Below are 25539 nucleotides of genomic sequence, written 5' to 3'. Positions count from 1 at the left end.
TATTTGTTATACCTTCCTAATTTATATTTGAAGTTAGGCAGATAGGCATAATTTGGGTGCTATCAACGCATCCTACGTGCTTTTTATTAAACTGCAAATTAAATAAGTGGGTTTTTAGGTTTTGTTTTGTATTTTTTTTAAAAAATGTATTGAAATCAGCGAAAATTGCAACACATTAGAAGATCGCATCCATGCTAACATCGACTAATATTAAGCCGTCATTACTTATCAATAGTTCTCAGGCGGAAGTGATATAAATACGGTTGGTTAAGTATAATCTTAATTATATTAATTTTTTTAAATAAATTCTCATTATTAAATATTAATATACGCTAATTGAGTAAAACAATAAAGATAAATTTTAATTAATTAAAATTAATAATGCAATAATTAATAATTATAATGCAAATAAATTATACATACGGGTACATAACCTCACTTACATCTTTGAATATATATACTGTATAGAAGTCGCCAGCCCAGGTTAAAATTTCTAATACGGTTTTGAGGTAGTTGGTTAATTCACCGCTGCAATCGCCACCATCTCTAGGGCATCGACTTGTGGTGGTCCCTAGCGGACAAGTGTCTAACTCTTCAAACACCCCTTCCCCCTTCCCAAGAACGACGTTGAGCTGCAGTGAATGATGGTTGAGGGGTGCGGGGAATGACAGCGGGCGACAGCGCTGCGCTCTAACGTGTAAATAACAACTAAGACGATACGGGGCGTTACGGCAGCGCACTGCAGCGGTGAAGTTCACAAGCTGCTCATCATACGATTCTGAAAAACGTAGAGTAAATCCTATCCACTCGCGACTTCTATACAGTATATATATTCAAAGCTTACATAAATACGATTGAAAAAGTTTATAAACACAATTTACGTCCCTTAAAATCGTCATTGTAAAACATTAAATGCATCTCAATGTCTGTTCATATTTTGAATCAGCAAATAGCCGAACACACATAAAAACATGATTAAAAAATAGAGAATTCCAAGTGAATGATAAACCCACCACGAACGGGTTTTTCCCAGTCCTGTCCGCCTGGCTGTCAACCACCCACACGGCTTCGATGTTCTTCGGGTGGTCTACCTCTAAGGCTCTCCCGGAGTGATGTCAAGATTAGTCTCTTCAACTTTAAAAACTGCTGGTTTTCACCAGAAACAAATTGCCTGCTATTTTCTATACTACACTTCGCCGCCTGAGTATTGAAGTGTTCTATGTCCACTTTTTAGGTTTTTTATGCTATGGACACGAAATTAATATTAGTATTCATGTGTACTATATCCACACACGTCTACGCACATAAAAATGTTTGTTCTTATTTTTAGACCAATATTATTTTGTTCTATGGCATGATATTCATAGTTGTTTGAACTTTAAAATGCTTATATCTCAGTTCCGACTTCAATGGACATAGAACACTCCAATTTTCAGGCGACGACTTGTAGCAATCCTGCGTTATCATATTTTGAAATATGTATATATTTGTCCTTGTAACATTTTATATTTTAAGTTTAGTTGAAAAACATTACGGAAATAAGTTACAGGGATTAAGAACATGTGTTGCTTTACGAAGAGAACTAACTGCAGCTCTAAAACTTTTCAGATTTAAATTAAACGCTACTGTACGCTTTTAGTAATTTATTTAATAGCAATCCTGTTCTAATAGCGTATCTAGACCCTAAAAAATTTCGAGAATGGCCATTCGCAGGGACCAATCACAGCACAGCTGTGAATGGCCATAGATAAATACTTGCCAGAAGACCAAGTCTTCAGTTATTATTCGTCCTTGAGGATGGGTGAGACAAGGCAAGCCGAAACTTTGAGCATATAATTTCTTCGGACGTGTACTTATGTAAGCGCATTAGAATTTACACTAACTTGACGGAAGAAAAAAAAGAATTATGGGAATAAGAATAGAAATAAAATAAAATACCCAAAATCAATATTTATATAAACACATGTAAAATTATTTAATTAAGTAAAATTATCGAGATTAATTTTAATTAGGAATTAAAATCAATAAATAAGCTGAATGTATTCTAACTTATTAATGTTAATTATTTATTAAAGAATAATATTGTAATAGTTTATAATGCAAATTAATAATAAATACGGAAAAATAACTTCACTTATACAAATACATTTAAAATGTTTATACACACAATTCTTATCACTAATATTCACGATAATTTTTTGATGATATGAATCCGTATTCAATATCAATCATTAAAGTATAAGATTTAAATGTAAAAATGTAATTTTTATTTTTAAGTAGCCTTTTTTTTTCATCCTGTGAAAATTTTGTTGCATGGTGCGCGATCGTAAAAATTCTCTATCATTTTTCATAACGCGCCTAAAGAAGTATACCTTCAAGAAAATACAAGTAGTAATTGAAAAACTATGGCCACGAAAGCCTATGATCGAGACAATATTCACCCGAAAGGCAACACACTATCACCTTTCAACTGTCTTGGAGGAGGATAATTTCCCTGAACTCCTATGTTTTCAAATATTAAGCCACAATTCAGATCAAAATTTTACGGGGTGATAACCCAAATCTCGGCACTTGTGTAAGACAATGTGTGTGTACTCGTGATATCAGGACAGTTATGGTTGTCGTCTGAAATGATCAGTTATTTTCTCTCGACCTTACAGACTAAACCACGTAAGCACATGTACTGCAGCAAGGCACAAAAAGACCAGGTAGTTATTATGTATGCCATGTCACCCTAACAGTTATAACTGGAAAATCCAAGTGCATAGGAACCAAAAGGCGGGGCAAACCTTCTTAGGGGAGAGAGACAGGGAAAAAAGACTCCATATTAATTTCAACAAATTTTTAGGCCATAAAAAGTTTTTTTAACGTCTCAAATAAAAAAAACACTGCCTCCGTAGAAGCATAGATCACACATTAAGAGATGTTAAAATACAATAACATGTCTATTGACAGTAGTATTAAAGTTGTAGTCATTCCTAAAAAAATAAATTATATACTTAACACCAATGGCTTTAAAGGGAAACTATTTGTAGTGTCCAGTCACAATGTCACAGAATTATACATGTACCCACTAAGCTTTGAAGAAGGAAGAATTTTGAAAATCAAACGATATAAAAATTATTTGGCCTAATATCTGTTGAAACCAAGATGGCGTCTTTCAGGTACTGCCTCTTCCTCAAGACTTGGTCTCACGCGCATTCTTTGTTACTCCATTTTATTGTCATTGTTATCGTTTAAGGGATTTTCATGTAAGTTTATCAAGATAGCTCTTCCTGCATTTTTTCCCCCCTCTTTGCTCCTAAGTTTAGTCAACTGATACTCATTAAATTGTACCTAATAGCGGCAAGTTTGCATTCATTAAGTCGCAAGCTAGAATGCAAACCTTCACGCTTTTGCACTGTGTTCGTGATTGGACCGCAGTTATTCAGACACGCCCCTCTACGACCGTGAGCCAGCGACGCCCAGCTAGGAGAGACGTAAGCGAATCAACCAATGGGGAAGAAAACATGGGTTGAGCACACACAACTGTAACTGAGGTCAGCGAAATTCTCCGGGTCTCCAGTACATATGACGCACTTGCGTGCCTTTTCACCGCTCGGTGAATATCTGGCGAGATAATTTATTTATGCAGGAGAGCTATCGGAGTGTATGCACGGGAAAACGAGGGAGTGTATGCACGGGAAAACGAGGGAGTGTATGCACGGGAGAACGAGGGAGTGAATGCACGGGAGAACGAGGGAGTGTATGCACGGGATAACGAGGGAGTGTATGCACGGGATAACGAGGGAGTGTATGCACGGGAAAACGAGGGAGTGTATGCACGGGAAAACGAGGGAGTGAATGCACGGGAGAACGAGGGAGTGAATGCACGGGAGAACGAGGGAGTGAATGCACGGGAAAACGAGGGAGTGTATGCACGGGAAAACGAGGGAGTGTATGCACGGGAGAACGAGGGAGTGAATGCACGGGAGAACGAGGGAGTGTATGCACGGGATAACGAGGGAGTGTATGCACGGGATAACGAGGGAGTGTATGCACGGGATAACGAGGGAGTGTATGCACGGGAAAACCAGGGAGTGTATGCACGGGAAAACCAGGGAGTGTATGCACGGGAAAACCAGGGAGTGTATTCACGGGAAAACCAGGGAGTGTATGCACGGGAAAACCAGGGAGTGTATGCTCGGGAAAACCAGGGAGTGTATGCTCGGGAAAACCAGGGAGTGTATGCTCGGGAAAACCAGGGAGTGTATGCACGGAAAAACGAAGGAGTGTATGCACGGGAAAACGAGGGAATGTATTCACGGGAAAACGAGGGAGTGTATGCACGGGAGAACGAGGGAGTGAATGCACGGGAGAACGAGGGAGTGAATGCACGGGAGAACGAGGGAGTGAATGCACGGGAGAACGAGGGAGTGAATGCACGGGAGAACGAGGGAGTGAATGCACGGGAGAACGAGGGAGTGAATGCACGGGAGAACGAGGGAGTGAATGCACGGGAGAACGAGGGAGTGAATGCACGGGAGAACGAGGGAGTGAATGCACGGGAGAATGAGGGAGTGAATGCACGGGAGAATGAGGGAGTGAATGCACGGGAGAATGAGGGAGTGTATGCACGGAAATATGAGGGAGTGAATGCACGGGAGAATGAGGGAGTGAATGCACGGGAGAATGAGGGTGTGAATGCACGGGAGAATGAGGGAGTGAATGCACGGAAGAATGAGGGAGTGAATGCACGGGAGAATGAGGGAGTGAATGCACGGGAGAATGAGGGAATGAATGCACGGGAGAATGAGGGAGTGTATGCACGGGAGAACGAGGGAGTGTATGCACGGGAAAACGAGGGAGTGTATGCACGGGAAAACGAGGGAGTGTATGCACGGGAAAACGAGGGAGTGTATGCACGGGAAAACGAGGGAGTGTATTCACGGGAAAACGAGGGAGTGTATGCACGGGAAAACGAGGGAGTGAATGCACGGGAAAACGAGGGAGTGTATGCACGGAAAAACGAGGGAGTGTATGCACGGGAGAACGAGGGAGTGAATGCACGGGAGAACGAGGGAGTGAATGCACGGGAGAACGAGGGAGTGAATGCACGGGAGAACGAGGGAGTGAATGCACGGGAGAACGAGGGAGTGAATGCACGGGAGAACGAGGGAGTGAATGCACGGGAGAACGAGGGAGTGAATGCACGGGAGAACGAGGGAGTGAATGCACGGGAGAAGGAGGGAGTGAATGCACGGGAGAATGAGGGAGTGAATGCACGGGAGAATGAGGGAGTGAATGCACGGGAGAATGAGGGAGTGAATGCACGGGAGAATGAGGGAGTGTATGCACGGAAATATGAGGGAGTGAATGCACGGGAGAATGAGGGTGTGAATGCACGGGAGAATGAGGGAGTGAATGCACGGGAGAATGAGGGAGTGAATGCACGGGAGAATGAGGGAGTGAATGCACGGGAGAATGAGGGAGTGAATGCACGGGAGAACGAGGGAGTGAATGCACGGGAGAACGAGGGAGTGTATGCACGGGAGAACGAGGGAGTGTATGCACGGGAAAACGAGGGAGTGTATGCACGGGAAAACGAGGGAGTGTATGCACGGGAAAACGAGGGAGTGTATTCACGGGAAAACGAGGGAGTGTATTCACGGGAAAACGAGGGAGTGTATTCACGGGATAACGAGGGAGTGTCTGCACGGGAAAACGAGGGAGTGTATTCACGGGAAAACGAGGGAGTGTATTCACGGGAAAACGAGGGAGTGTATGCACGGGAAAACGAGGGAGTGAATGCACGGGAAAACGAGGGAGTGAATGCACGGGAAAACGGAGTGTATGCACGGAAAAACGGAGTGTATGCACGGAAAAACGAGGGAGTGAATGCACGGAAAAACGAGGGAGTGAATGCACGGAAAAACGAGGGAGTGAATGCACGGAAAAACGAGGGAGTGAATGCACGGGGGAATGAGGGAGTGAATGCACGGGAGAATGAGGGAGTGAATGCACGGGAGAATGAGGGAGGGAATGCACGGGAGAATGAGGGAGTGAATGCACGGGAGAATGAGGGAGTGAATGCACGGGAGAATGAGGGAGTGAATGCACGGGAGAATGAGGGAGTGAATGCACGGGAGAATGAGGGAGTGAATGCACAGGAGAATGAGGGAGTGAATGCACGGGAGAATGAGGGAGTGAATGCACGGGAGAATGAGGGAGTGTATGCACGGAAAAATGAGGGAGTGAATGCACGGAAAAATGAGGGAGTGAATGCACGGGAGAATGAGGGAGTGAATGCACGGGAGAATGAGGGAGTGAATGCACGGGAGAATGAGGGAGTGAATGCACGGAGAATGAGGGAGTGAATGCACGGGAGAATGAGGGAGTGAATGCACGGGAGAATGAGGGAGTGAATGCACGGGAGAGTGAGGGAGTGTATGCACGGGAGAGTGAGGGAGTGTATGCACGTGAGAGTGAGGGAGTGTATGCACGGGAGAATGAGGGAGTGAATGCACGGGAGAATGAGGGAGTGAATGCACGGGAGAATGAGGGAGTGAATGCACGGGAGAATGAGGGAGTGAATGCACGGGAGAATGAGGGAGTGAATGCACGGGAGAATGAGGGAGTGAATGCACGGGAGAATGAGGGAGTGAATGCACGGGAGAATGAGGGAGTGAATGCACGGGAGAATGAGGGAGTGTATGCACGGGAGAATGAGGGAGTGTATGCACGGGAAAACGAGGGAGTGTATGCACGGGAAATGAGTAAACGGAAGAGACAACAGGGGACGCGGGGACAGGCGTGCCAACCAACACGCCCCTCCGAAGGCCGCGCGACCAGTAACGGGTCCTTGCACGAGCTGGAGACCTGGAGAGGTAGGAGGGGGGCAGAGCAGGTCTGGACGATGACGTCACCCTCCCGCGGGGAAACATCTGCGGTCGGGCCGGCGACCTCCAGAGGATTGCAGGCAGGTCCACCCGGGGCTAGGCCCCTCGTGCTCCCGTCCCGTTACAACACACACTTACTAGGCGTAGCACATACAAATAAACCTCCTTTCATTTTGTACTCCAATTATCGAGAGAAATAAAATAAAAAGATTGGAGTGATATTATAAATACAGTTGCTAGAGTAAAAAAAATACTCTGTATTCAATAGAAATAACAGCACGTGTAAAAATTCATTAAATTAATAAAATAATAGATTAATTTCGTTAATAATTAAAATTCATAAATGCATCGAATTTTTGTCATTATTAATTTTTTTTTTAATAAATATATAATACTCTTAAATTATACATACGGGAACAAACTTTCACATATAAATAATTGTAAATAATCTTTAAAATGTTTATAAACACAATTTGTGTCACCTAAATTCACAATAAATTAATGTTTTTATTTTTTATTTTAATGTACTAGTATTAAATACCAATCACATACTTATATCATTTTCAGTTTCATTCTGTGAAAATATTTTTGCATGGTGCGCACGCAACGTAAAAAAAAAAATCACTTTTTTTTTTTTCATAATTCGCTTAAAGAAGTATAAATTCAAAATGTGAGCGACTCTTTCAGCATTTGCCACAGATTTGTAACTTCTACCTTCAGTAACGAGCAAATTCGTGTGTTCTCATGCTGCAAATTCACTTACAATACGAAATCAAACGTAGAAATCTTAAAAAAATAATGCAGAGCGTGATAAAAATAGATATGCAAAATGAGATTTCAACTACATTTCTGAACGCGAATCACACGTAGTTCCCGCGCCCGCCGCTAGAATTCGCTGCCGGAGCAGAAACGTCAGCTATCAAATAATTCCAATTTTAGAACGAAAGTTTAAACTATATAATGAAACGGCTCCGATAAAAGGTAGAAATAATTGAAAAAAAAAAAAAATATACTGAACCCTGGTTTTGGACCTGATTTTCGAAAAGTAATTTTGTTAAATGACTGTCCATTTTGTTAAAATGAAACCCTTCTTCCTCCTTAATTGGAAGAGGGGTTGCGTCCCCGACTCACTCTGGGCGCGAAGGGAAAAAATAAATATTAAAACCAGGCATAAAAAGCTAAACAATATAAATTCCCCACACCACTGCCCAGGGGTCAGGCCAAAAACTTCAAAGGATATAATAGCAGAGTAACCATTAAACAAACAAGAGGCAAGAATTTGGACGTATGTTATTAAAAAATAGAAATTTGCAAAAATAGTATTTACTATACATAACCATACAAGCTTAGTTACAAAAGCTGACGTTAATAATGGCAGCATCTTATCCCCATTTGCGATACTAACAATAACCTTTAAAACATCGTAAAAATATAAATACTGATAACAACAAGTATAAAAATATATAAGGGCGTGAGGCGTGGCCACTATAAAATATCAAAATTTACTGACTGCCCTAATACCAAAAATCAAACAAGATAATCAATACAAATATATAAAAATTCTACAATAATAAAAACTGAAGTACAAAAAATTTATTTAAATAAAGTTCTTAAACTCTCAATCAACAGTTTAGTCTTTCTTCTGATGTTCGTTGCTAAAGACTTGCCAAAAAAACAAAGTTAATATCCTAGGCGTGCGCTGGCTTCCTGACCTTCCTCACCAACTCCAGAGTCTAATGCCACGCCGGACAATAGGTACGAATTCACAAAGGCGTGAACGATGATAAAAAAAAAATTATCTTATTTTTAAGGGAAATGTAGCAAAAACTCTTCACGTAACATAACTATGTTACCACAGAAGTATTTATCATCTACTTCAAACAAAATCTTACTTCTTTATTAACTTGCCAATGATTTCATAAAAACGTAGAATGGCCGCACCAACCAACATCAGGCTGCGCATGTAGTCCAATACAGATCGCATACTTTTAATAATACTGCACAAGCTGATTATATTAGCTAAAGCCAACTTTAAGTATGCAAATTCCGAAGACAAAGTCTCAAAAACAAATTGCAAAATGTTCGTTTCTTCCAAACTTATACTTTTATTACAACTACAGGCAAACGGGCGACCAATTTAAAAAATCCCACACTGGAACAACGTGTGAAACGAATGGGCCTCTTCACCAAACAGGCTAATAAAAGTTCCGTCCAAATAAAATTTAGTATGGGAAAATACACAGTTCACTAGGTTTGCCAAAAACCAGTGCAGCACCACGAGGGTAAAAATCAAAATTGCGGCCTCTCTTTACCTTGATAAGTTCAGTATCACAGGGCAAACCATTGCCCTGTCACCCAGCGTGGAGCCTCCACCCCCATACTCTTCGTCGCCCGTTGCCGTCCGGCACACCAGTCCGCGCCGTCACATAGCTCTGTCCTCGACGGTCGCTCGCCACACAATTCCTCGCGGCCCCAGCTGATTTTCACTCCCGGCAAGCCGAATGTCTGACGTCATCAGCCAACCGCCGGGCGCTCGCCAAGTGGTATTTACGTGAAACACAATCGATGTTCTTAAACTCATAATCGATAGCTACCAAACGGCGTATTACTAATTAACAGAAACAAATATAACTAAAAAAAAATTTACAGATAAATTAACATTAATTAAAAAAGGCGTATAAATACGTGAAATAAAAAACCATGTAAAACAAGAGACCAGCAACAAAAATAAATTACACGTAAAAATGTGGCCCTGCCGGCCACAAACATTAATTAAACCGTTAATACTATAAAGTTTCCCTTTGGTTTTTTGAACTTTGGTTAGCGCCATCCGCCACAGATGGCAGCACCGTGGTTACTCACTTCCGTTTCATTCTCGAAATTACTCCCACCAAATGCCGTATGCCGAGAGCCAAGATGTTACACATCAAAAACATTAGCAATTCCACAGCATGCATGCACACGGCTGTACACATGCATGACCTGTGCTAAGTCGGTTCACAATTGAGATCCCACTGTTAATTTCAACCAATGAAATTTCGCGATACATCCTACGCCTGTTGGTAGTGTTGGTCAATAACTAACTACTAAATGATTATCCCCGATATCTGTGACCACCAGTTTTTCAACGTATACAATAATTTGGCTTGTGCAAATTTTTAAACACGCTTTCAAGCTATCAACCTGGAACTTAAATTTCAACAATGATTTTGTTCATTTGTCTTAAGAAATTTTGCTATTCTTTTTTGATAAATTTTACTCAGGTTAGTTTTATAAATTCCGACAGGACTGCCACAAAGGTTAGGTTAGGTAAAGTTGTGTTAGGTTAGGCTAGCCTAGGTTAGGTTAGGTTACGCTAGCCTAGGTTAGGTTAAGTTGTGGTATTTCGGCGTTAAGATACATTTAAGAAAAACACACAAATGTATTAAGTTGTTTTTCATTTTGCTCCTGTGGCCCCCCTTCCCCGCAGCAACATTTTTCGGCGTTACTGTATTTCGGCGTTGTGGTACACAGCAGTTTTCTAGCTGTCGGCGTTGCGGTCAATTTGGCATTCGGCGTTGTTGTACGTTCGGCGTTGTGGCAACGACCCAGACCTGAGGACAGACGCCACACCTCGTCGACTGCACGCCTGCAGCCTTGCGCGCGCGCTGATAAGGAAGATGACGCGGGACGGTATCTACGAACCGCATCCGCGGCCTCCGACATGCATCCGCGTCGCTGGGACAGACACCGCACGAGACAATTGCATCCCGGATGCGTCCAGCACACTCGTCCCTGCACACCTCAGCAAATGCAGTCGCAATGTAAAAGGACGCATAGTGTCCAGAATACTTTTACCGATAGCACCACCTGTTGTCAGTTGGTCGTACCAGTGTTCACGCAGGCATTCTGAATCGTGATATACACCAATATTTTTCAGCAAAATGTAAATAACAACGACCAATTTAAACCATTTAATGTAGCGTGGATGTTATGAATGTTAACTATGTAATAAAAAATTGGTTGTCTGTAAATTCGGTTTACGGACGATAGTTTAACGTGAAACGTTATAACAAAACATTGATGAAATGATTGCATACTTTTATGAATAAAATTGAATCATTTTTATTTTAATAATAAAAGATTAAATACTTGAAATTATACTAGTAATCAGATTTTTAAAATGCAAGAATAATTAAACTTTATTGCCGAAATTGCGAAATTGTTGTTGTAATAAACAATAAAAACCACATTCTCTTTTCACTTCACTTTATAAACAGTCGACGAAACAGTTCACGTGTCGTGGATAGATAGCGCGATTCGTTCGGTTCGCGTCCGTCACCGTAGATGGCAGCACCGTAGGGAAAAAATATTATTTCGTTTTTATAATAAGTACGATTTTATAACAAATACGAATCCCAAATACACCAAACTTTTTTATAATGTGTTACAATATTTTTTAAAACATTGTGCAAAAAATCCCGGGTGTAATTTGAATTATTATGTGTAACTGTAAAACACAATTGTACGTACAAAAACGTATTTGAAAATTCAACATTACTTTTAAATAACCGTACCGATTGTGCTGAAAATCGGTGGACGATCGTTAAATTACATAATATTAATAATTCAAACGACGAAAACATTATTGAAAAGTCAAATCGATGGTTGTTCCAATCGAGTGGAAGAGAGATATAGATGCCGCGCAAGCGTACAATGAGCGTAACGGGACACATCGTAGTGGGACAATGCGCGTTACGCGATACTTTTTCGTGCGTGCAGCCGGAGTTCAATTTATTAGACGTTGCCACCTCAAAAGTTTTTTTATGAATCTCAAATTTATAATATAAAAAAGACGTATAATGAGCATTAAATATCCCTATGAGAAAGTTATACTTTCTGTAAATTTTACATCTTTGTCTCTATTTTGAGTTAGCACTTACGTTTGTAACCTTTTAAACAAATCATATGCCAAAAATCTGAATTAATATATACGAACAAAACAAAACGCGATCCCGAAGGTAATGGACGTAGGGACGCATTAGTGGATGAGTGTGTCGCATCTCTAGAAATCTCGATTTTATTGGAAGCATGTAGGGATGTATCAGCATCCCTTGTGGGAGTTCGGAAGCAAAGCAAAAACCGCTGCGTCCACTACGATGCACTTAGCTGAGGGATGCATTAGGCAGAGGTGCCCACCCCCCCCCCCCCCCCAAACACTATGACTCACCCCCCCCCCCCGTTACCTAATGAAGCCCCCCCCCCCCCCCGGTTACCTAATGAGGCCCCCCCCGGCCCGAATTTTTTTGTACCATTTTCTCAATGATTTCAATGATTTTCTAATATTATACTTTATTAGTATTATATTTGGTCACATTTTGCATTAATTAAAACTAATTTTCTAATAATAATAATTTTGGTCATATGCGTGTGTGCGCTTATTGTCGAAGCGGGGATAGGGACCATCCTGAACCGACAGATGCCAAACTGCTTTTGTTGAGGAAAGTGCGGGGTTGCCAATTTGATATACAAGATCCCTTTCAATTATCAAAGCACCAGAAACGTATTTTCACATTAGAAGCTATAAGTATGTAAATTATATATATTTTTTCTCGTCTTTTGACAACCCCCCCCCCCCCTGAAATTTTAATGACGCAGTCTGCGTCGTTACCCCCCCCCCCCCCTTGTGGGCACCCCTGCATTAGGCCAGTGTTCGGATGCAGATAGTATAGGAAACTCAGGCCTGTTAACATGGGCGGAGCATGATCCTAGCGGCGTGGGCTGTAAACATGCGCGTGAAATTCAAATTTATGTACGTTTTAAAAGATGGCTTAAGCAACAGAGCACAGAGGTAAGAAGTAATAATACCTCCCTGACTTTGCCACGTATTTTTTTTTGACGTAATAACGTCTTATAAATCGATGAACGCCGGCTGCACGCACGAAAAATTGTCACGTGCCGCCTGAGCCGAGCGTGCAAGAACCGGCCAACCACCGTGCGAGAAAATCTGCTATAATATCAAACAGGTTAAAGGCGCGCTTTTTAACTAATTGTTCGTGATTATATTTAAAAAAATTATTTAAATTAAATTTGCAAATAAAATTTGAAAATTAAAAAAGTATTCAATTTTTCATCAATGTTTTCTTATGACGTTATCGCATAAATTTATCGTCCGTAAACAGACTTTACAGACAACCCCCCCCCCTTTTTTTTTTTAAATAAATTCCTATGAAAAACAACTGTTCTTGTACTGAAAACAATGCGCCAAGGAGACCACACCGCTGCGCTATCAGCTGCGCTGTCAGCAACCTCCTTGGAGCGCCGCGCCTGAGGCAGACATGTGGTCGCTCCTCCACTTAGCGCGGGAAGCCTACAACTCACGTAGTTTCGATTCCCTGCAAGAATTTCCGAAGGTTTCCGAAGTTTTGCGTTTTGGTATTAACGCCACTTCAGCCGCTAAATCAGAAGTTTCCAATGAAAACAAGCATGTTGTGACTGACCTAACCCTTCGATTTTTTTTTTTTTTTCAATTTTTGAGAGAAATCCGAAGTTGCACGAACGTGGTAGGGAACCGAAACTACGTGAGTTGTAGCTTTTAATATATATACTGTATAGAAGTCGCCAGCCCAGGTTAAAATTTCTAATACGGTTTTGAGGTAGTTGGTTAATTCACCGCCGCAATCGCCACCATCTCTAGGGCATCGACTTGTGGTGGTCCCTAGCGGACAAGTGTCGAACTCTTCAAACACCCCTTCCCCCTCCTGTTGAACGACCTTGAGCTGCAGTGAATGATGGATGAGGGGTGCGGGGAATGACAGCGGGCGACAGCGCTGCGCTCTAACGTGTAAATAACAACTAAGACGATACAGGGCGTTACGGCAGCGCACTGCAGCGGTGAAGTTCCCAAGCTGCTCATCATACGCTTCTGAAAAATGTAGAGTAAATCCTATCCACTCGCGACTTCTATACAGTATATATATTCAAAGGTTGTAGGCTTCCCACTTAGCGCAGTCGTGTGTGCGATGTGTCGGGGCTAATGGCGCTGATGCGGATCTGCGTGGTCACAGTTGTTCGACTTGGAACTCCCGAGGTCAGAGAGCACCATCTGCATCTGACATCACGAACAATATTCTCTAAAACGTAACATTAACAATTTTCCAAACGAAAAATTTAATTTGAGGTTTTTATAACCGTCTTGTGCACCATTTCATTGCATTTTTTTTTGCCCCCATCAAGTTGCTTTGAAACAGAAATTGGGTAACTGAAGCCGTTAATAAAAATTATAATAGTGTGTAGGCATTAAAATAACAGTTTAGTCTAAATAAATATATAAATCTAAACAATTTAAGAAATATGTGAATTTCACTGATACGAATTACAATTAATCTATTTTGTAGAAATATTTCGAGTAAAGCCTATTTCTACAGTGCTGTCCTTCGTGTTTGAGCATAAAGGGCAGCATGATGCACCATACATGTGAATCTGGCACGAATCAGCATGGTATGACATCTCGGTCAGACAGGCGCGAATGTGGCTTCGGCTATGGCTGTGCCGCAGATGTTTCCAAAAAAGAATTGTTCATAAGGGAATGTAATATTATGCAATATATATAATATTATGTAATATTACGCGGTAGTGTTGAGCGTGCGAGTGTGTATTCGCATGGTCAGCTCCCGAGTTCGTCGCTCCCTGGCTGACCGCTTCGAGGTGTCTTAGGTCTGACGTGGGAAGCCTTCTTTTCACAGACGAGAGAGCCAAACTCCTGATCGTGCATCTTCGGTTTTTTTTTTTGTTCATTGTAACTCATGATAACTAATGGTCAATTAGGTTAGGTTAGCTACATTATAAATACTTTGAAACATTGTGGACGGTTGATTTGGTTAGGATAGCTACATTAAAGATACTGTGAAAAAATGTAAACGGTTTCCTAACGCTGGGTGGCTACATACTAAAAAGTTATTTGCTAAGCAACCATAAAATGATTTTACAGTATTTTTAATGCAGCTATACTTACCTAATATAACCAACCATCCACAATGAAGGCTTCCCGTCTGACGTCCAGATGTTGTGGAGGAATTGTGCTGACTTGCAGCCTGTGCGAGACTGCGGTTGGATGTAACGGCATTGCAACCAAATGTAAGTTATTGGGTAGCGACTTCTCTGTGAGATTTTTTTTTTTTTTTTTTAATATTTTCGATGTTCTGTAAACACTTTTGATTCCACTATTTGTTTATATCTTAAATAGGTTTTATTTCTGTCTGCGTGAAAACGCGAACGTTCCGAGAGTGAAATGTTGGTCGTGTTGGGTCAGAAATATTTTAAATAAGGTAAAATCGTGTCGAAGGTTAAACATGTTCGGTCAACGACAATCGTCTATTTCAGACCTTTGTGGAAACTTCAAAACGCCATTTTCAGGACAATAAAGGAGCATTAGTACCTATGTTCAATAAAAAAACTTATTTTTTCTCCAAAATGTCGCCAATATAGGAAATCACCTGAAAGGATATTTTTAGTAACACCTAAATACTAATATATTTGCAGCGTCACTGGAAAGATTCACCGTGCTGAACGTTAATTCGCGCTTTGCCAGCAAAGAACATGTTAAACCAGCCGATACCAGCAAGTTTTGATAGAATTGTTAAATGCTGTCTTATTTATTATTTATTTATTTATTTACAGTCTTTATTGGTGGCGAAGTTAAGGTGGTACGCCTTTTCTTACACTTAACCATTTTTCTGCAATTACATAAAATAGTGGAATATTAAAAATTAAGCATGATATAAGCAGATGTTGACTAAATATTAAGAGAACAAATTAAAATAATAACTTAATGTTCAAATATTAACTATTACAAAAGATTCAACCATAACTAATATAAAGTAATTAAAAATTAAGCATAGACATACATAAAAAGGAAAGTAATTAAACATACAGCAAATAGTATCAAAACCAGAAGAAAAAAATAGGTGCTACTACATTAAAACTAGTCACTCGCACATTCACACACAGATTCAAGCAGTAGGGTAGCGCCGAAGTGGTCATGGTAAGCAGTTGTTACAAATATGTTTTTTTTTTTCAGCCTGTACTCCTGTACTTAAAGGAAGCTAGATTTTTTGTTTGCCTAGTCGCTTGGTCTAATTTATTCCAGAGCCTGCTACTCACGGTTGCAAAAGATCCCGACAGACATTTGGATGAGCGCACTGGGATAGATAGCGAATGTTCTTCTTTAAACGAAACTCGATTGAAGAAAAATCGTTATCCCATCCCAATGAAGATGATTCCCCCGTTTCACTTGAGATACCTGCGTGGCTTGATGGGTGGAGATGTTCAGAGCGAAGTGTGAGCCCTAAGTCTTGTGGTGTCGAGCTGCGTCTATGAGTGTGCACTCTTGCCGAGTGTGCATTCTTGCCGAGTGTGCATTCTTGCCGAGTGTGTTCTTGAGGTCAAGGGGGTGGGGCGGTGGAACATGAAGCAACTGGTCCTGATAGGTTGTCGTTAGTGCCATGCGGGCTGTGTCCACGGTCTCCGCTGCGCTGCATCTTCACTACTTCTTTGGAAACCTTGTAACTCAGCAACGGGTTGCAATTTTTCCCGAACATTTCCCAGTCGGGGTTACATCTCATTCAAACTTAACCGGTTTTGCAAATAATTCGGAACGATATGTCTTCCATGCTTGCTTGTGTAATAGTTGCCAATTGTTACCCACAATATTAAGCAAAATGACATCACTTGTAACTAACAGGTTTTGACAACATACAATTTAACTAATGTAGTATTAGCAGCTTTTTAGGTGAAGCATAAAATGGTTTGAGTATTGAGTAATTAATCTGCATTTTTTATTTAAACTTTGTAGGTAACAACTAGACCAGCTATTAACGAATTTTTTTTAAGTATAACCCACTTAGCTATTGAGTTGAGTTAGAAACAGTCAACTACAAGATTGTAAGCTACATTTTCAAAGACCAAAGATTTTTATTGGTAACCTACAAGTAAATCGTTTGTTAACTTGTTAAAATTCAGTTGTCAATACAAGTTTACAAGAATGGTTATGTAAAACACATTTAAATGTATGTTTTTTTCCAGCAGACTTGTAAATACTGCGTATAAGTCAGAAGAGTGCAGTTGACTGAAGTGAAGCCTAAGTACATCAAGTTCTGTCCCTTCCCGATTACACCCGAACAATTCACCTTCGGCCAACTTCGGGATTTGTTTTATTTTTGCGCAGGAAAAATGAATTCAAATATTAAAACTGGTCGGTTAGGTTAGCTACATTAAAACACTTTAAAACACTATGGACGGTTAGTTAGGTTAGTATAGCTACATTAAAATAAACAGAGAAATATAAATATATATAAATAAACCCGAGGTTGGCCGCAGGTGAATTGTTCGGGTGTAATCGGGCAGGGGCAGAACTTGATGTACATTTTAGGCTTCCCGTTGACTTGAAATGGGCCCCAGACACGCAGCCCTGCTCGCCACGACACTCACACACAGCCAGTGACTCAGTGACTCAGTGACTCAGTGACTCACTCGCCGGCCGATGCCAGAGTCCAGTCTGCACAAGTCTCCGAGCGGCAACTCAAATAACCCCACATGTACCCACGTAGTGTTTCAAACAGGCACGATAGTAAGCGCTACTATAGCTAGCTCGTCCTTTCGTACATCCACAGAGCGCGCTAATACAATCATCACTTGAAATGTTTGTCGGAATTAATTATCGTATGAATTAGATAAATAATAAACAGTAGTAAAACATTAACTATTAATGATATTGTTTTTGACGTGACAACGTCTAATAAATCGATTAACTCCGGCTGCACGCACGAAAAAGTGTCCCGTTACGCACATTGTCCCGTTACCCTGTGTCCCGTTACGCTCATTGTACGCTTGCGCCGCATCTATCTCTCTTCCACTCGATTGGGACAACCATCAATTTGACTTTTTCGAGGCACATTAAACTTGAAGCACTCCCATTCGTTTCCTACTTTTCCTATCATCGTCCTATCCTTGACAGAATAACACAGATTGGAAGAAGTTAACTAGCAAAAATGTACAAAAGTTATAGTTAAAATAATCTGTTCGTCAAAGTAATAAACATATTTGAATTAATGAGTGCAAATAAGAGTAAATTTATCAATTAAATTGTAGATTTCATTTCAATCCTTTGTATCCATACAAAATAGTGATAATTCAATAAAAATGATTCAATTTTATTCATAAAGGTATGCAATCATTTCATAAATGTTTTGTTATGACGTTGTCACGTTTAACTATCGTCCATAAACCGACTTTACAGACAACCATTTTTTTTACATGTGAAATTTTTTTTACGATGTGTTACTACCCTGATTATATCTATAATAACTGAAGAAAATGAAATTAGCAGGTATAACACAGTCAAAAATGTAAAGAAGAAATGTTTTTATAACGAAAATAATAAGCCCTTCCGAGCATCCTGGCAATAAACAAGCCTATATGTTTATTATTATTAATAAATTATCTATTCCGCAAGACTGATAGTTAATTAGAGCCGCCGTTCGTGCTTAAAAAAAACATTTAACAGTCGGTTTTTTTTTAAATTCAATCTATCGTCACGCGCTTTCGATCACGTTACTTCATTTGTAGATGCATAGAGGGCAGTGTAGTTTGCTGACTATGCGGGTACAGAAAAACATAGTTGAGTTTCCAGTCTTTCATATTTATGGTCGTTGATTGAAAAAATAACAGTAACAGCATGTCGTCCGCGCTGATTCACAATAGCGCATAGAAGGGAAATGAATATATGTTATTTACGTTACTGACGCATGGCGCAACAACCAATGAGAGTAGAGTAGGAAGCCATTTTGGCGGGACTGGAGAACTGTTTATATTTATCAATCATATTGTGGCAATAAATTGTTGTGATATTACAACGCTCGGGTGTAATTCCAGTTTTAAAAATTCATGCTATTACTTATGAGTCACTAGCAAAAATTACGTAAGTAAAAAAAAAGTGATGAGAACGGTTAGCTAAAAAGTTTATATAACCCGTATTTATTTATATATTTAAAAACTTTTCTCGCAAATTGCTGGTCAGATGTTTAGGGAAAATCATTTGGTAGTTAATATGGTTACTAACACTGTCAACAGATGCCGGATACCTCATTGGCTGAAATTAACGGTAAGATTTAAATTATTAGCTATTGACGAAGAAGGTCTTGAGGTTCGGAAATGTCTGGTCTATACGTCTGACATTGTACATTACCTGGTCTCGTGGTCCGAACACACTGTCTATACATATAGCACTGTACATGAACTGGTTGGAATTTATTTCATTCATTGAAAAAAAAAATAGACATCCATGTAAGGCAGCGCGACAACGTATTTATTTCGTCGGAAAGTTATCTTGTCTAGTGTTGTTTTTCGTAGAGTGAATAATTCATAAACTTCACGAGAAACAGAATTTAAAATTTATTTCAAGCTTTAGTTATCCTTATATTTAGCTGAGAATCAAACCAAGGGCGGAAATCTATCGCGTCAATCATTTTAATAAGTGATTTTTTTGATGAAATTTGGAATTTTTCCCGAATTTATAGCTAAATAAATACAGATTTCCAAGATGGCATCCAAATGTCAAGATGGAGGGTGCCACAGTAATAATAAATAATTACTACACTCTAGTGGCTAAGAATTAAACTAATATGGCGGCAACACACACTACCAGATGGCATGTTTACTATGTGACACTAGCGCTCCTCGTAACAAGTATTGAAAACAAGATGGCGAGGACGTCCTCTAGCAGGCGATGTGTGTTAACTAGCGCTCCTGGTTGCGAGTACTAAAAACAAGATGGCGGTTCACACCTGGGACTGGCGATGCTAGTATTACTTCGAATTAAAAAAAATTACAAGTCCGAATATGTGTGTTACTTTTCATATACCTTATTTAATTATCAGTCTGGTAAATGTCTCAATGGCAGTGCGGTTAAAGGCGTTATGTTTTCAAACATAGAAGTCAGAGCTGCGATGGTTCAAATTACAGCGCTTCCAATGTATTTGAATAAAAAAATTAAATTTAATATGTCGATAAGGACCATAAAAGCTCTGGTAGGTAATGGAACATCGACCTTATGTGATGAGACAGAGCGATGCTGACGCTCTAGGAACAAACAGAGGAAACAAAGACATCGGTATCCAAGATGGCGGCCTCCAGTAGAACAGAAAAAAACAGATGGCGGCCTACAGCAGACGAAAACAAAATGGCGGGCATGATGTCAGAATTAGAGATGACGATCATTACGAAAAGTGCAGCATTTGCGAGCGGGACGCTCGATTTAAAGATGGCGGATCCAAGATGGCCACCGGGGTCACGGTCAAAGTTAAAGGTCATCCAAGATGGCCACCGTTACGTCACAATCCAAGGTGGCGAACTCCCGACACCTCACGAGAATCTGCACTCTAAGGAACAATGTAAACAAACAATCATCATTCCACAGCCTGAAGAGTGGCGCCGGACATAATATCCTACACTACTATGAATAGCGGATACAACGAGGAAAGAAAGAAAAGGCGAGTGGTACAAATTCCTTCTAATAACTACTTACACAGGCTGAAATGATGTTTCCCAGGTAAACTGAAGGAAAAAAGCCTTCTCCCTCAAACTCGCAGAGCGTTTCTGTATCCTCACATACTGTAGTACTCCTTCAGACCTGTTATCCATTCCAATCACGTGCACACCATCTTCATTGTTTCCTCGCCATTGTTTCTTTCACCGATACGATCTACAGTCTTATCCCTCAAATCTTGAATCCTTACATCCTTTCTAGTATTATTTATATTCGTCTCAGGAATAATATTATTGCTTCCTGCAATATTCTCAGACCCTTCTCCTGTCTCCCTTCCAAGGTTTTGGTTTGTGTTTATACATTACATAAATCATTGTGTGAGCTTCTTCCCCCAAAGTTCCTACGTCATACTTTCTTTGCCAGAGCCAGAATTCAGAACTCTCCTTTCTTAACCTCTCTTCTGGAACACCTGAACTTCTATGTACAACTACTTTATATGTTACTGTTACAACAAATATCCCTTCAACATGCACCTAGGTTTAATTTTTTTCTATTCACATAGGACATTATGAACTCAAACTGAAATTTAAAAAACCTAGCTCATTACAAACACAAGTTGAAAAAAAAAAAACTTTGGAACATATACTTATGTTCACTTCGCGGCTTATTTACTGTTTGATTCTGTGTGTGAATGTAACTGGTTTTAAAGTAACACAAGTGTTAATTTAAGTGCTTAATTTTTAGCGAAATGTAAATTGAATTTTTGATTGAATTCTGTAATTGTTACTTAATTATATTATAACATTTAGTTAAAAGCTCAATTCTGCTTTCTATCTTGTTACCTATTTTATGATCTATTATGTTTATGTTATGTCTAATTTAATAGCAGAAAATGTGATTAAGTGTAAGAAAAGGCATATCGCCTTAACTTAAGCCACCAAAAAAGACGATAGTAAATAAATTAATAAATAAAACTAAATGATAATCTTATCGGTTACCATTTTCAAGAATGTCAATTCACTTTGAGTGGAAGTGAACTCACACACTAGCTTCGCAGTCAGGTTTTTTCCTGATGAGATTACGAACAATCGATAACTCACTTTTCCAGGCAAACCGAGAGTAGCGAAATGAGATTACAAACAATCGATAACTCACTTTTCCAGGTAAACCGAGAGTCTCCCACCTACAGGAAGCTCCAATTAGATCTTCATTTGAGGTGTGTTTCAGGAACATGCGTGATCTTTTACAACTTGAAAATAAATAGTTAGTGAACAAAACTTGTAACCAAATAACTAATGCAAGATCTAATAAGGATCGCAGGGCTTTCGCGACCATTTTCTTAAGTTGCTTGGCTCCTGGGTCGTACCCGCGTCGAAGGCAAAAGATTTCACCGACGTTTCGGCCGACCTTGCAGTTGCCATCTTCAAGGTAGCAGCTACTGAGTCAGTAGATAACTGCTACCCTGAAAGATGGCGACTGCATCGTCGACAGAAACGTCGGTGAAATCTTAGTCTTAGACGTTGCTTTAACCGAAAAAGCCAAGAAACTCCAAATAAAATAGAGCTATCGGAATAAATTTACAAGGGGGGGGGGGGGGGGGACTCAATTTGTCTTCGGGGAATGCAACGCTGCAGAGGTTCAAACATGGCGGTATTGTTCTAGGAGTGGATGTCTGTTCTGAAGTTGAAGTCAACTGCTTAGCGATTGGATAGCACAACAAATCGTAGACGTGTAAAGGATTATATGCTATAAATTTGTTTAATAGCTTGAAAAGAGCTAGCCATGAAGGGTCGTAAAGATGCCATCATGTAGTGGATATTGCTAAACAAACACAATACCAACACATCTGCAGGAAATTAGGGTTGAACTTTATTATAACCAAAAAAAGGAATGGTGGGGGGGGGGGGGGGTTTGGTCTGTAAAGTAGGTTTACGGACAATAATTTTACGTGATAACGCCATATCAATTTTTTTTAAAATTGCTGCTTTTTAAAAAGCCCGCCTTAACCGGTTTGATATTATAGAAGTTTTTTTCTGTTCTTGCACGCTCGGCTCAGGCGGAAAACGTGACAATTTTTCGTGCGTGCAGCCGGCGTTCATCGATTTATAAGACGTTATCACGACAAAATGGTTTTGCTATGCAGATAGGAAGGGGGTTAGCTCTCGTATTGACTTGCAAGTATCAACATGGCAAAGAGTGTACACGCCAACTCCCTTACTTCTTGCCTCCGCGAGTTCAAAGGTCAGATCAACCCGCCTATCGCCCACGCGACCCCGGACGCATCCAGATCCCGGCGAGCGGTTGAAACGTGACGGACGTTGCCACGAGGAGGTGACGTCTTTCCCCTCGTGGCATACTCCCGTCCCCGTCAACACTCACCTCGCGTAGCCAGGGGTGTGTGTGTGTGTGTGTGTGTGTATGTGTGTCAGCGAGGCGGGATCATAAGTGCGACGCTCGCTGGTGCTTCTAGCGCGGAGTCGCCCCTAAGCGCAAGGCGCGCAGTCTTCTCCCAGTGCATGGGACAACTACGAGATTTCAGCGGTAATTATTACATTTACATATTTGATAAGGAAATGAGTAATGCAAGTATCTTTAGCTTTTAAAACAATTAACCGAGTGTTTTCGTGTCTAATAATTATTCCTGAAGAACATTCCTTTTTAGCCATTATCACTCTTCTAAAAATATCGTTTGAAAAACATAAGTACTCATCATCCGCCTTCTTAAACTCTTTTCGTAAACAAAACACCACTCGGATATACTGAGTACTTTTACAATCTGGCTGGTTTTTATTCTTCTGAAGCTCCGCGCAACGTATACGTACCCGGATAGCCGGAGCAAGTCAGAGCAGAGAAAGGCGAAAGATGGAGGGAAGAGGCGTAGGGGAGGGGACAAGATATGCCACTTCCAACAACTGCACAAGGATGGGGGGAAGCCCGCTATTCTCTAACCCTGGGGGAAGCCCGCTATTCTCTAACCCACCCACCCCTTTTCGGATCATTCGGCGAACAGATCTTCGCGCAACAAGACTTGTGTTAGCTACGATCACCTGGAGAGCGCAATACGCACAGAGTCTGTGACCAGCAGTCAGCACGTTGTTCCGGGCTGCACGATCAGGCATGCGCGCAGCGACCCCGCACCCTGGGAGGGGGGGGGGGGGGGAGAGAGAGGAGCCGGCAGCCAGCAGCCGGCGCCAAGGTCAGACAAACCGTTGGGCCTGCGGCGTGCAGGGAATACTCAGACCTCAGACATCTCGTGGCCACATCCGCCTCGTCTGCGCCTGCAGACCGGCCCATCCTTCCACGGCAGCGCAGAGCGAACAAGAGCCCACTGCTGCCCGACTGGTACTACCCACGTTCCGATCATAAACCGTGTCGTCAAACTCTAGTGCAGTAAATTATTTTTTGACGTGACAACGTCTAATAAATCGATGAACGCCGGCTGCACGCACGAAAAAAGTGTCCCGTTTCGCACATTGTCCCGTTACGATGTGTCCCGTTACTCTCATTGTACGCTTGCGCCGCATCTATCTCTCTTCCACTCGATTGGAACAACCATCGATTTGACTTTTTCGAGGCACATTAAACTTTAAACACTACCAATCGTTTCTAACTTTTCCTATCATCGTCCTATCCTTAACAGAAAAACACAGATTGGAAGAAGTTACATAGCAAACATGTATAAAAGTTATAGTTAAATTAATCTCTTCGTTAAAGTAATAAACATATTTGAATTAATGAGTGCAAATAAAAGTAAATTTAGCAATTAAATTGTAGATTTCATTTCACTCCTTCTTTGTATCCATACAAAATAGTGATAATTCAATAAAAATAATTCAATTTTATTCATAAAAGTATGCAATCATTTCATCAATGTCTTGTTATAACGTCACGTTCAACTATCGTCCGTAAAACGACTTTACAGACAACCAATTTTAAATTTTACTGTTCGTTGTTTTCCAAGACCATAAAATACTGTATATCGACGGTATTATTACATTTGTATTCATTCTGACAGGGAAAAAAATAACAATTCAACGCTAAACACAAATCATTGTTCCACAGGAGAAACTACTCGTAGCAGTAGGTCACTATCATTTAAAAACAATTCTATTACGTTTATGTGCTAAAGCTCAAAAGCGCCAAAACTTAAATTAAATTACATAAATCGTTTTTTAATAAAAACAGTAGATACAAAGATGGTGTCTTCAAAATGCGTATGCTTAGATATAAAAAATAATATTATCAGATTTTGCTTTTGATGAAATACAACTTGAAAATATATTTCAAAGTTTTCATACTATATTATACTTATAAAAACAGATTTTTTTTATATATAAAAATATTCTTTGCATTTAAAAGTTGGGTCGAACTTGTGCTCTGTGGTTTATAAAAAACGGAAAAAACTTGAGTTCCTTCCCCCCCCCCCCCCCACCACCCTTTCCCAGGCGCGGCTGAAAATGAAGGGGCGGCGATAGAACTCCCGGGCCCGTATTTTGTTTATTTTTGACGTGACGTCTAATAAATCGATGAACGCCGGCAGCACGCACGAAAAAGTGTCCCGTTACGCACATTGTTCCGTTATTTACGATGTGTCCCGTTACGCTCATTGTACGCTTGCGCCGCATCTATCTCTCTTCCACTCGATTGGCCCATGCGTCCGAGGAAAAAGAAAGGACAGCGGCAGCACACAACTTGTATCTACACGTGAACTGTTTCGTCGACTGTTTATAAAGTGAAGTGAAAAGTTAATGTGGTTTTCATTGCTTATTACAACAAAAATTTCGGAAATAAAGGTTAATTATTCTTGCATTTTAAAAATCTGATTACTAGTATAATTTCAAGTATTTATTCTTTTATTATTAAAATTAAAATGATTCGATTTTTTCTTCCATAAAAGTATGCAATCATTTCATCAATGTTTTGTTATAACGTTGTCACGTTATACTATCGTCCGTGAACCGACTTTACAGACAACCAATTATTTTTTTTAATACTGTGATGGGTGTATTCAGAGTCGCAAACCTGCAGGATTCGCATGGGGGGGGGGGGGGGGGCACGGAAAATTAAGGGGGAGGGTGGTTTGGCGGCCTGAAAGTTCTACACACGTCATCCCTGGACACGGAGCTTGTATGTTTATTA

At 40.5% G+C, this 25539-nt stretch overlaps 1 protein-coding gene across 4 annotated transcripts in view; it reads right to left on the bottom strand.

Annotated features, from left to right (window-relative positions):
* Positions 1-25539, bottom strand: part of LOC134528569 (coactosin-like protein) — a 135865-nt gene that overhangs the window by 35161 nt on the left and 75165 nt on the right. Inside the window, exon 1 of one of the 4 annotated variants that reach the window (XM_063362308.1) lies at positions 9191-9237. The exons of the other annotated variants lie outside the window; for them this stretch is intronic. Within the exon in view, the coding sequence (XP_063218378.1) occupies positions 9191-9222 (32 nt within the window). The 5' untranslated portion in view covers positions 9223-9237. Of the gene's footprint in view, positions 1-9190; positions 9238-25539 lie in introns of those variants that run through there. 4 annotated transcript variants of the gene reach the window in all.

This window comes from Bacillus rossius, chromosome 1 (genome assembly GCF_032445375.1).
Source record: "Bacillus rossius redtenbacheri isolate Brsri chromosome 1, Brsri_v3, whole genome shotgun sequence".
In the NCBI taxonomy this organism is placed as follows: domain Eukaryota; kingdom Metazoa; phylum Arthropoda; class Insecta; order Phasmatodea; family Bacillidae; genus Bacillus; species Bacillus rossius.
This window is presented reverse-complemented; position numbering and strand designations above follow the sequence as displayed.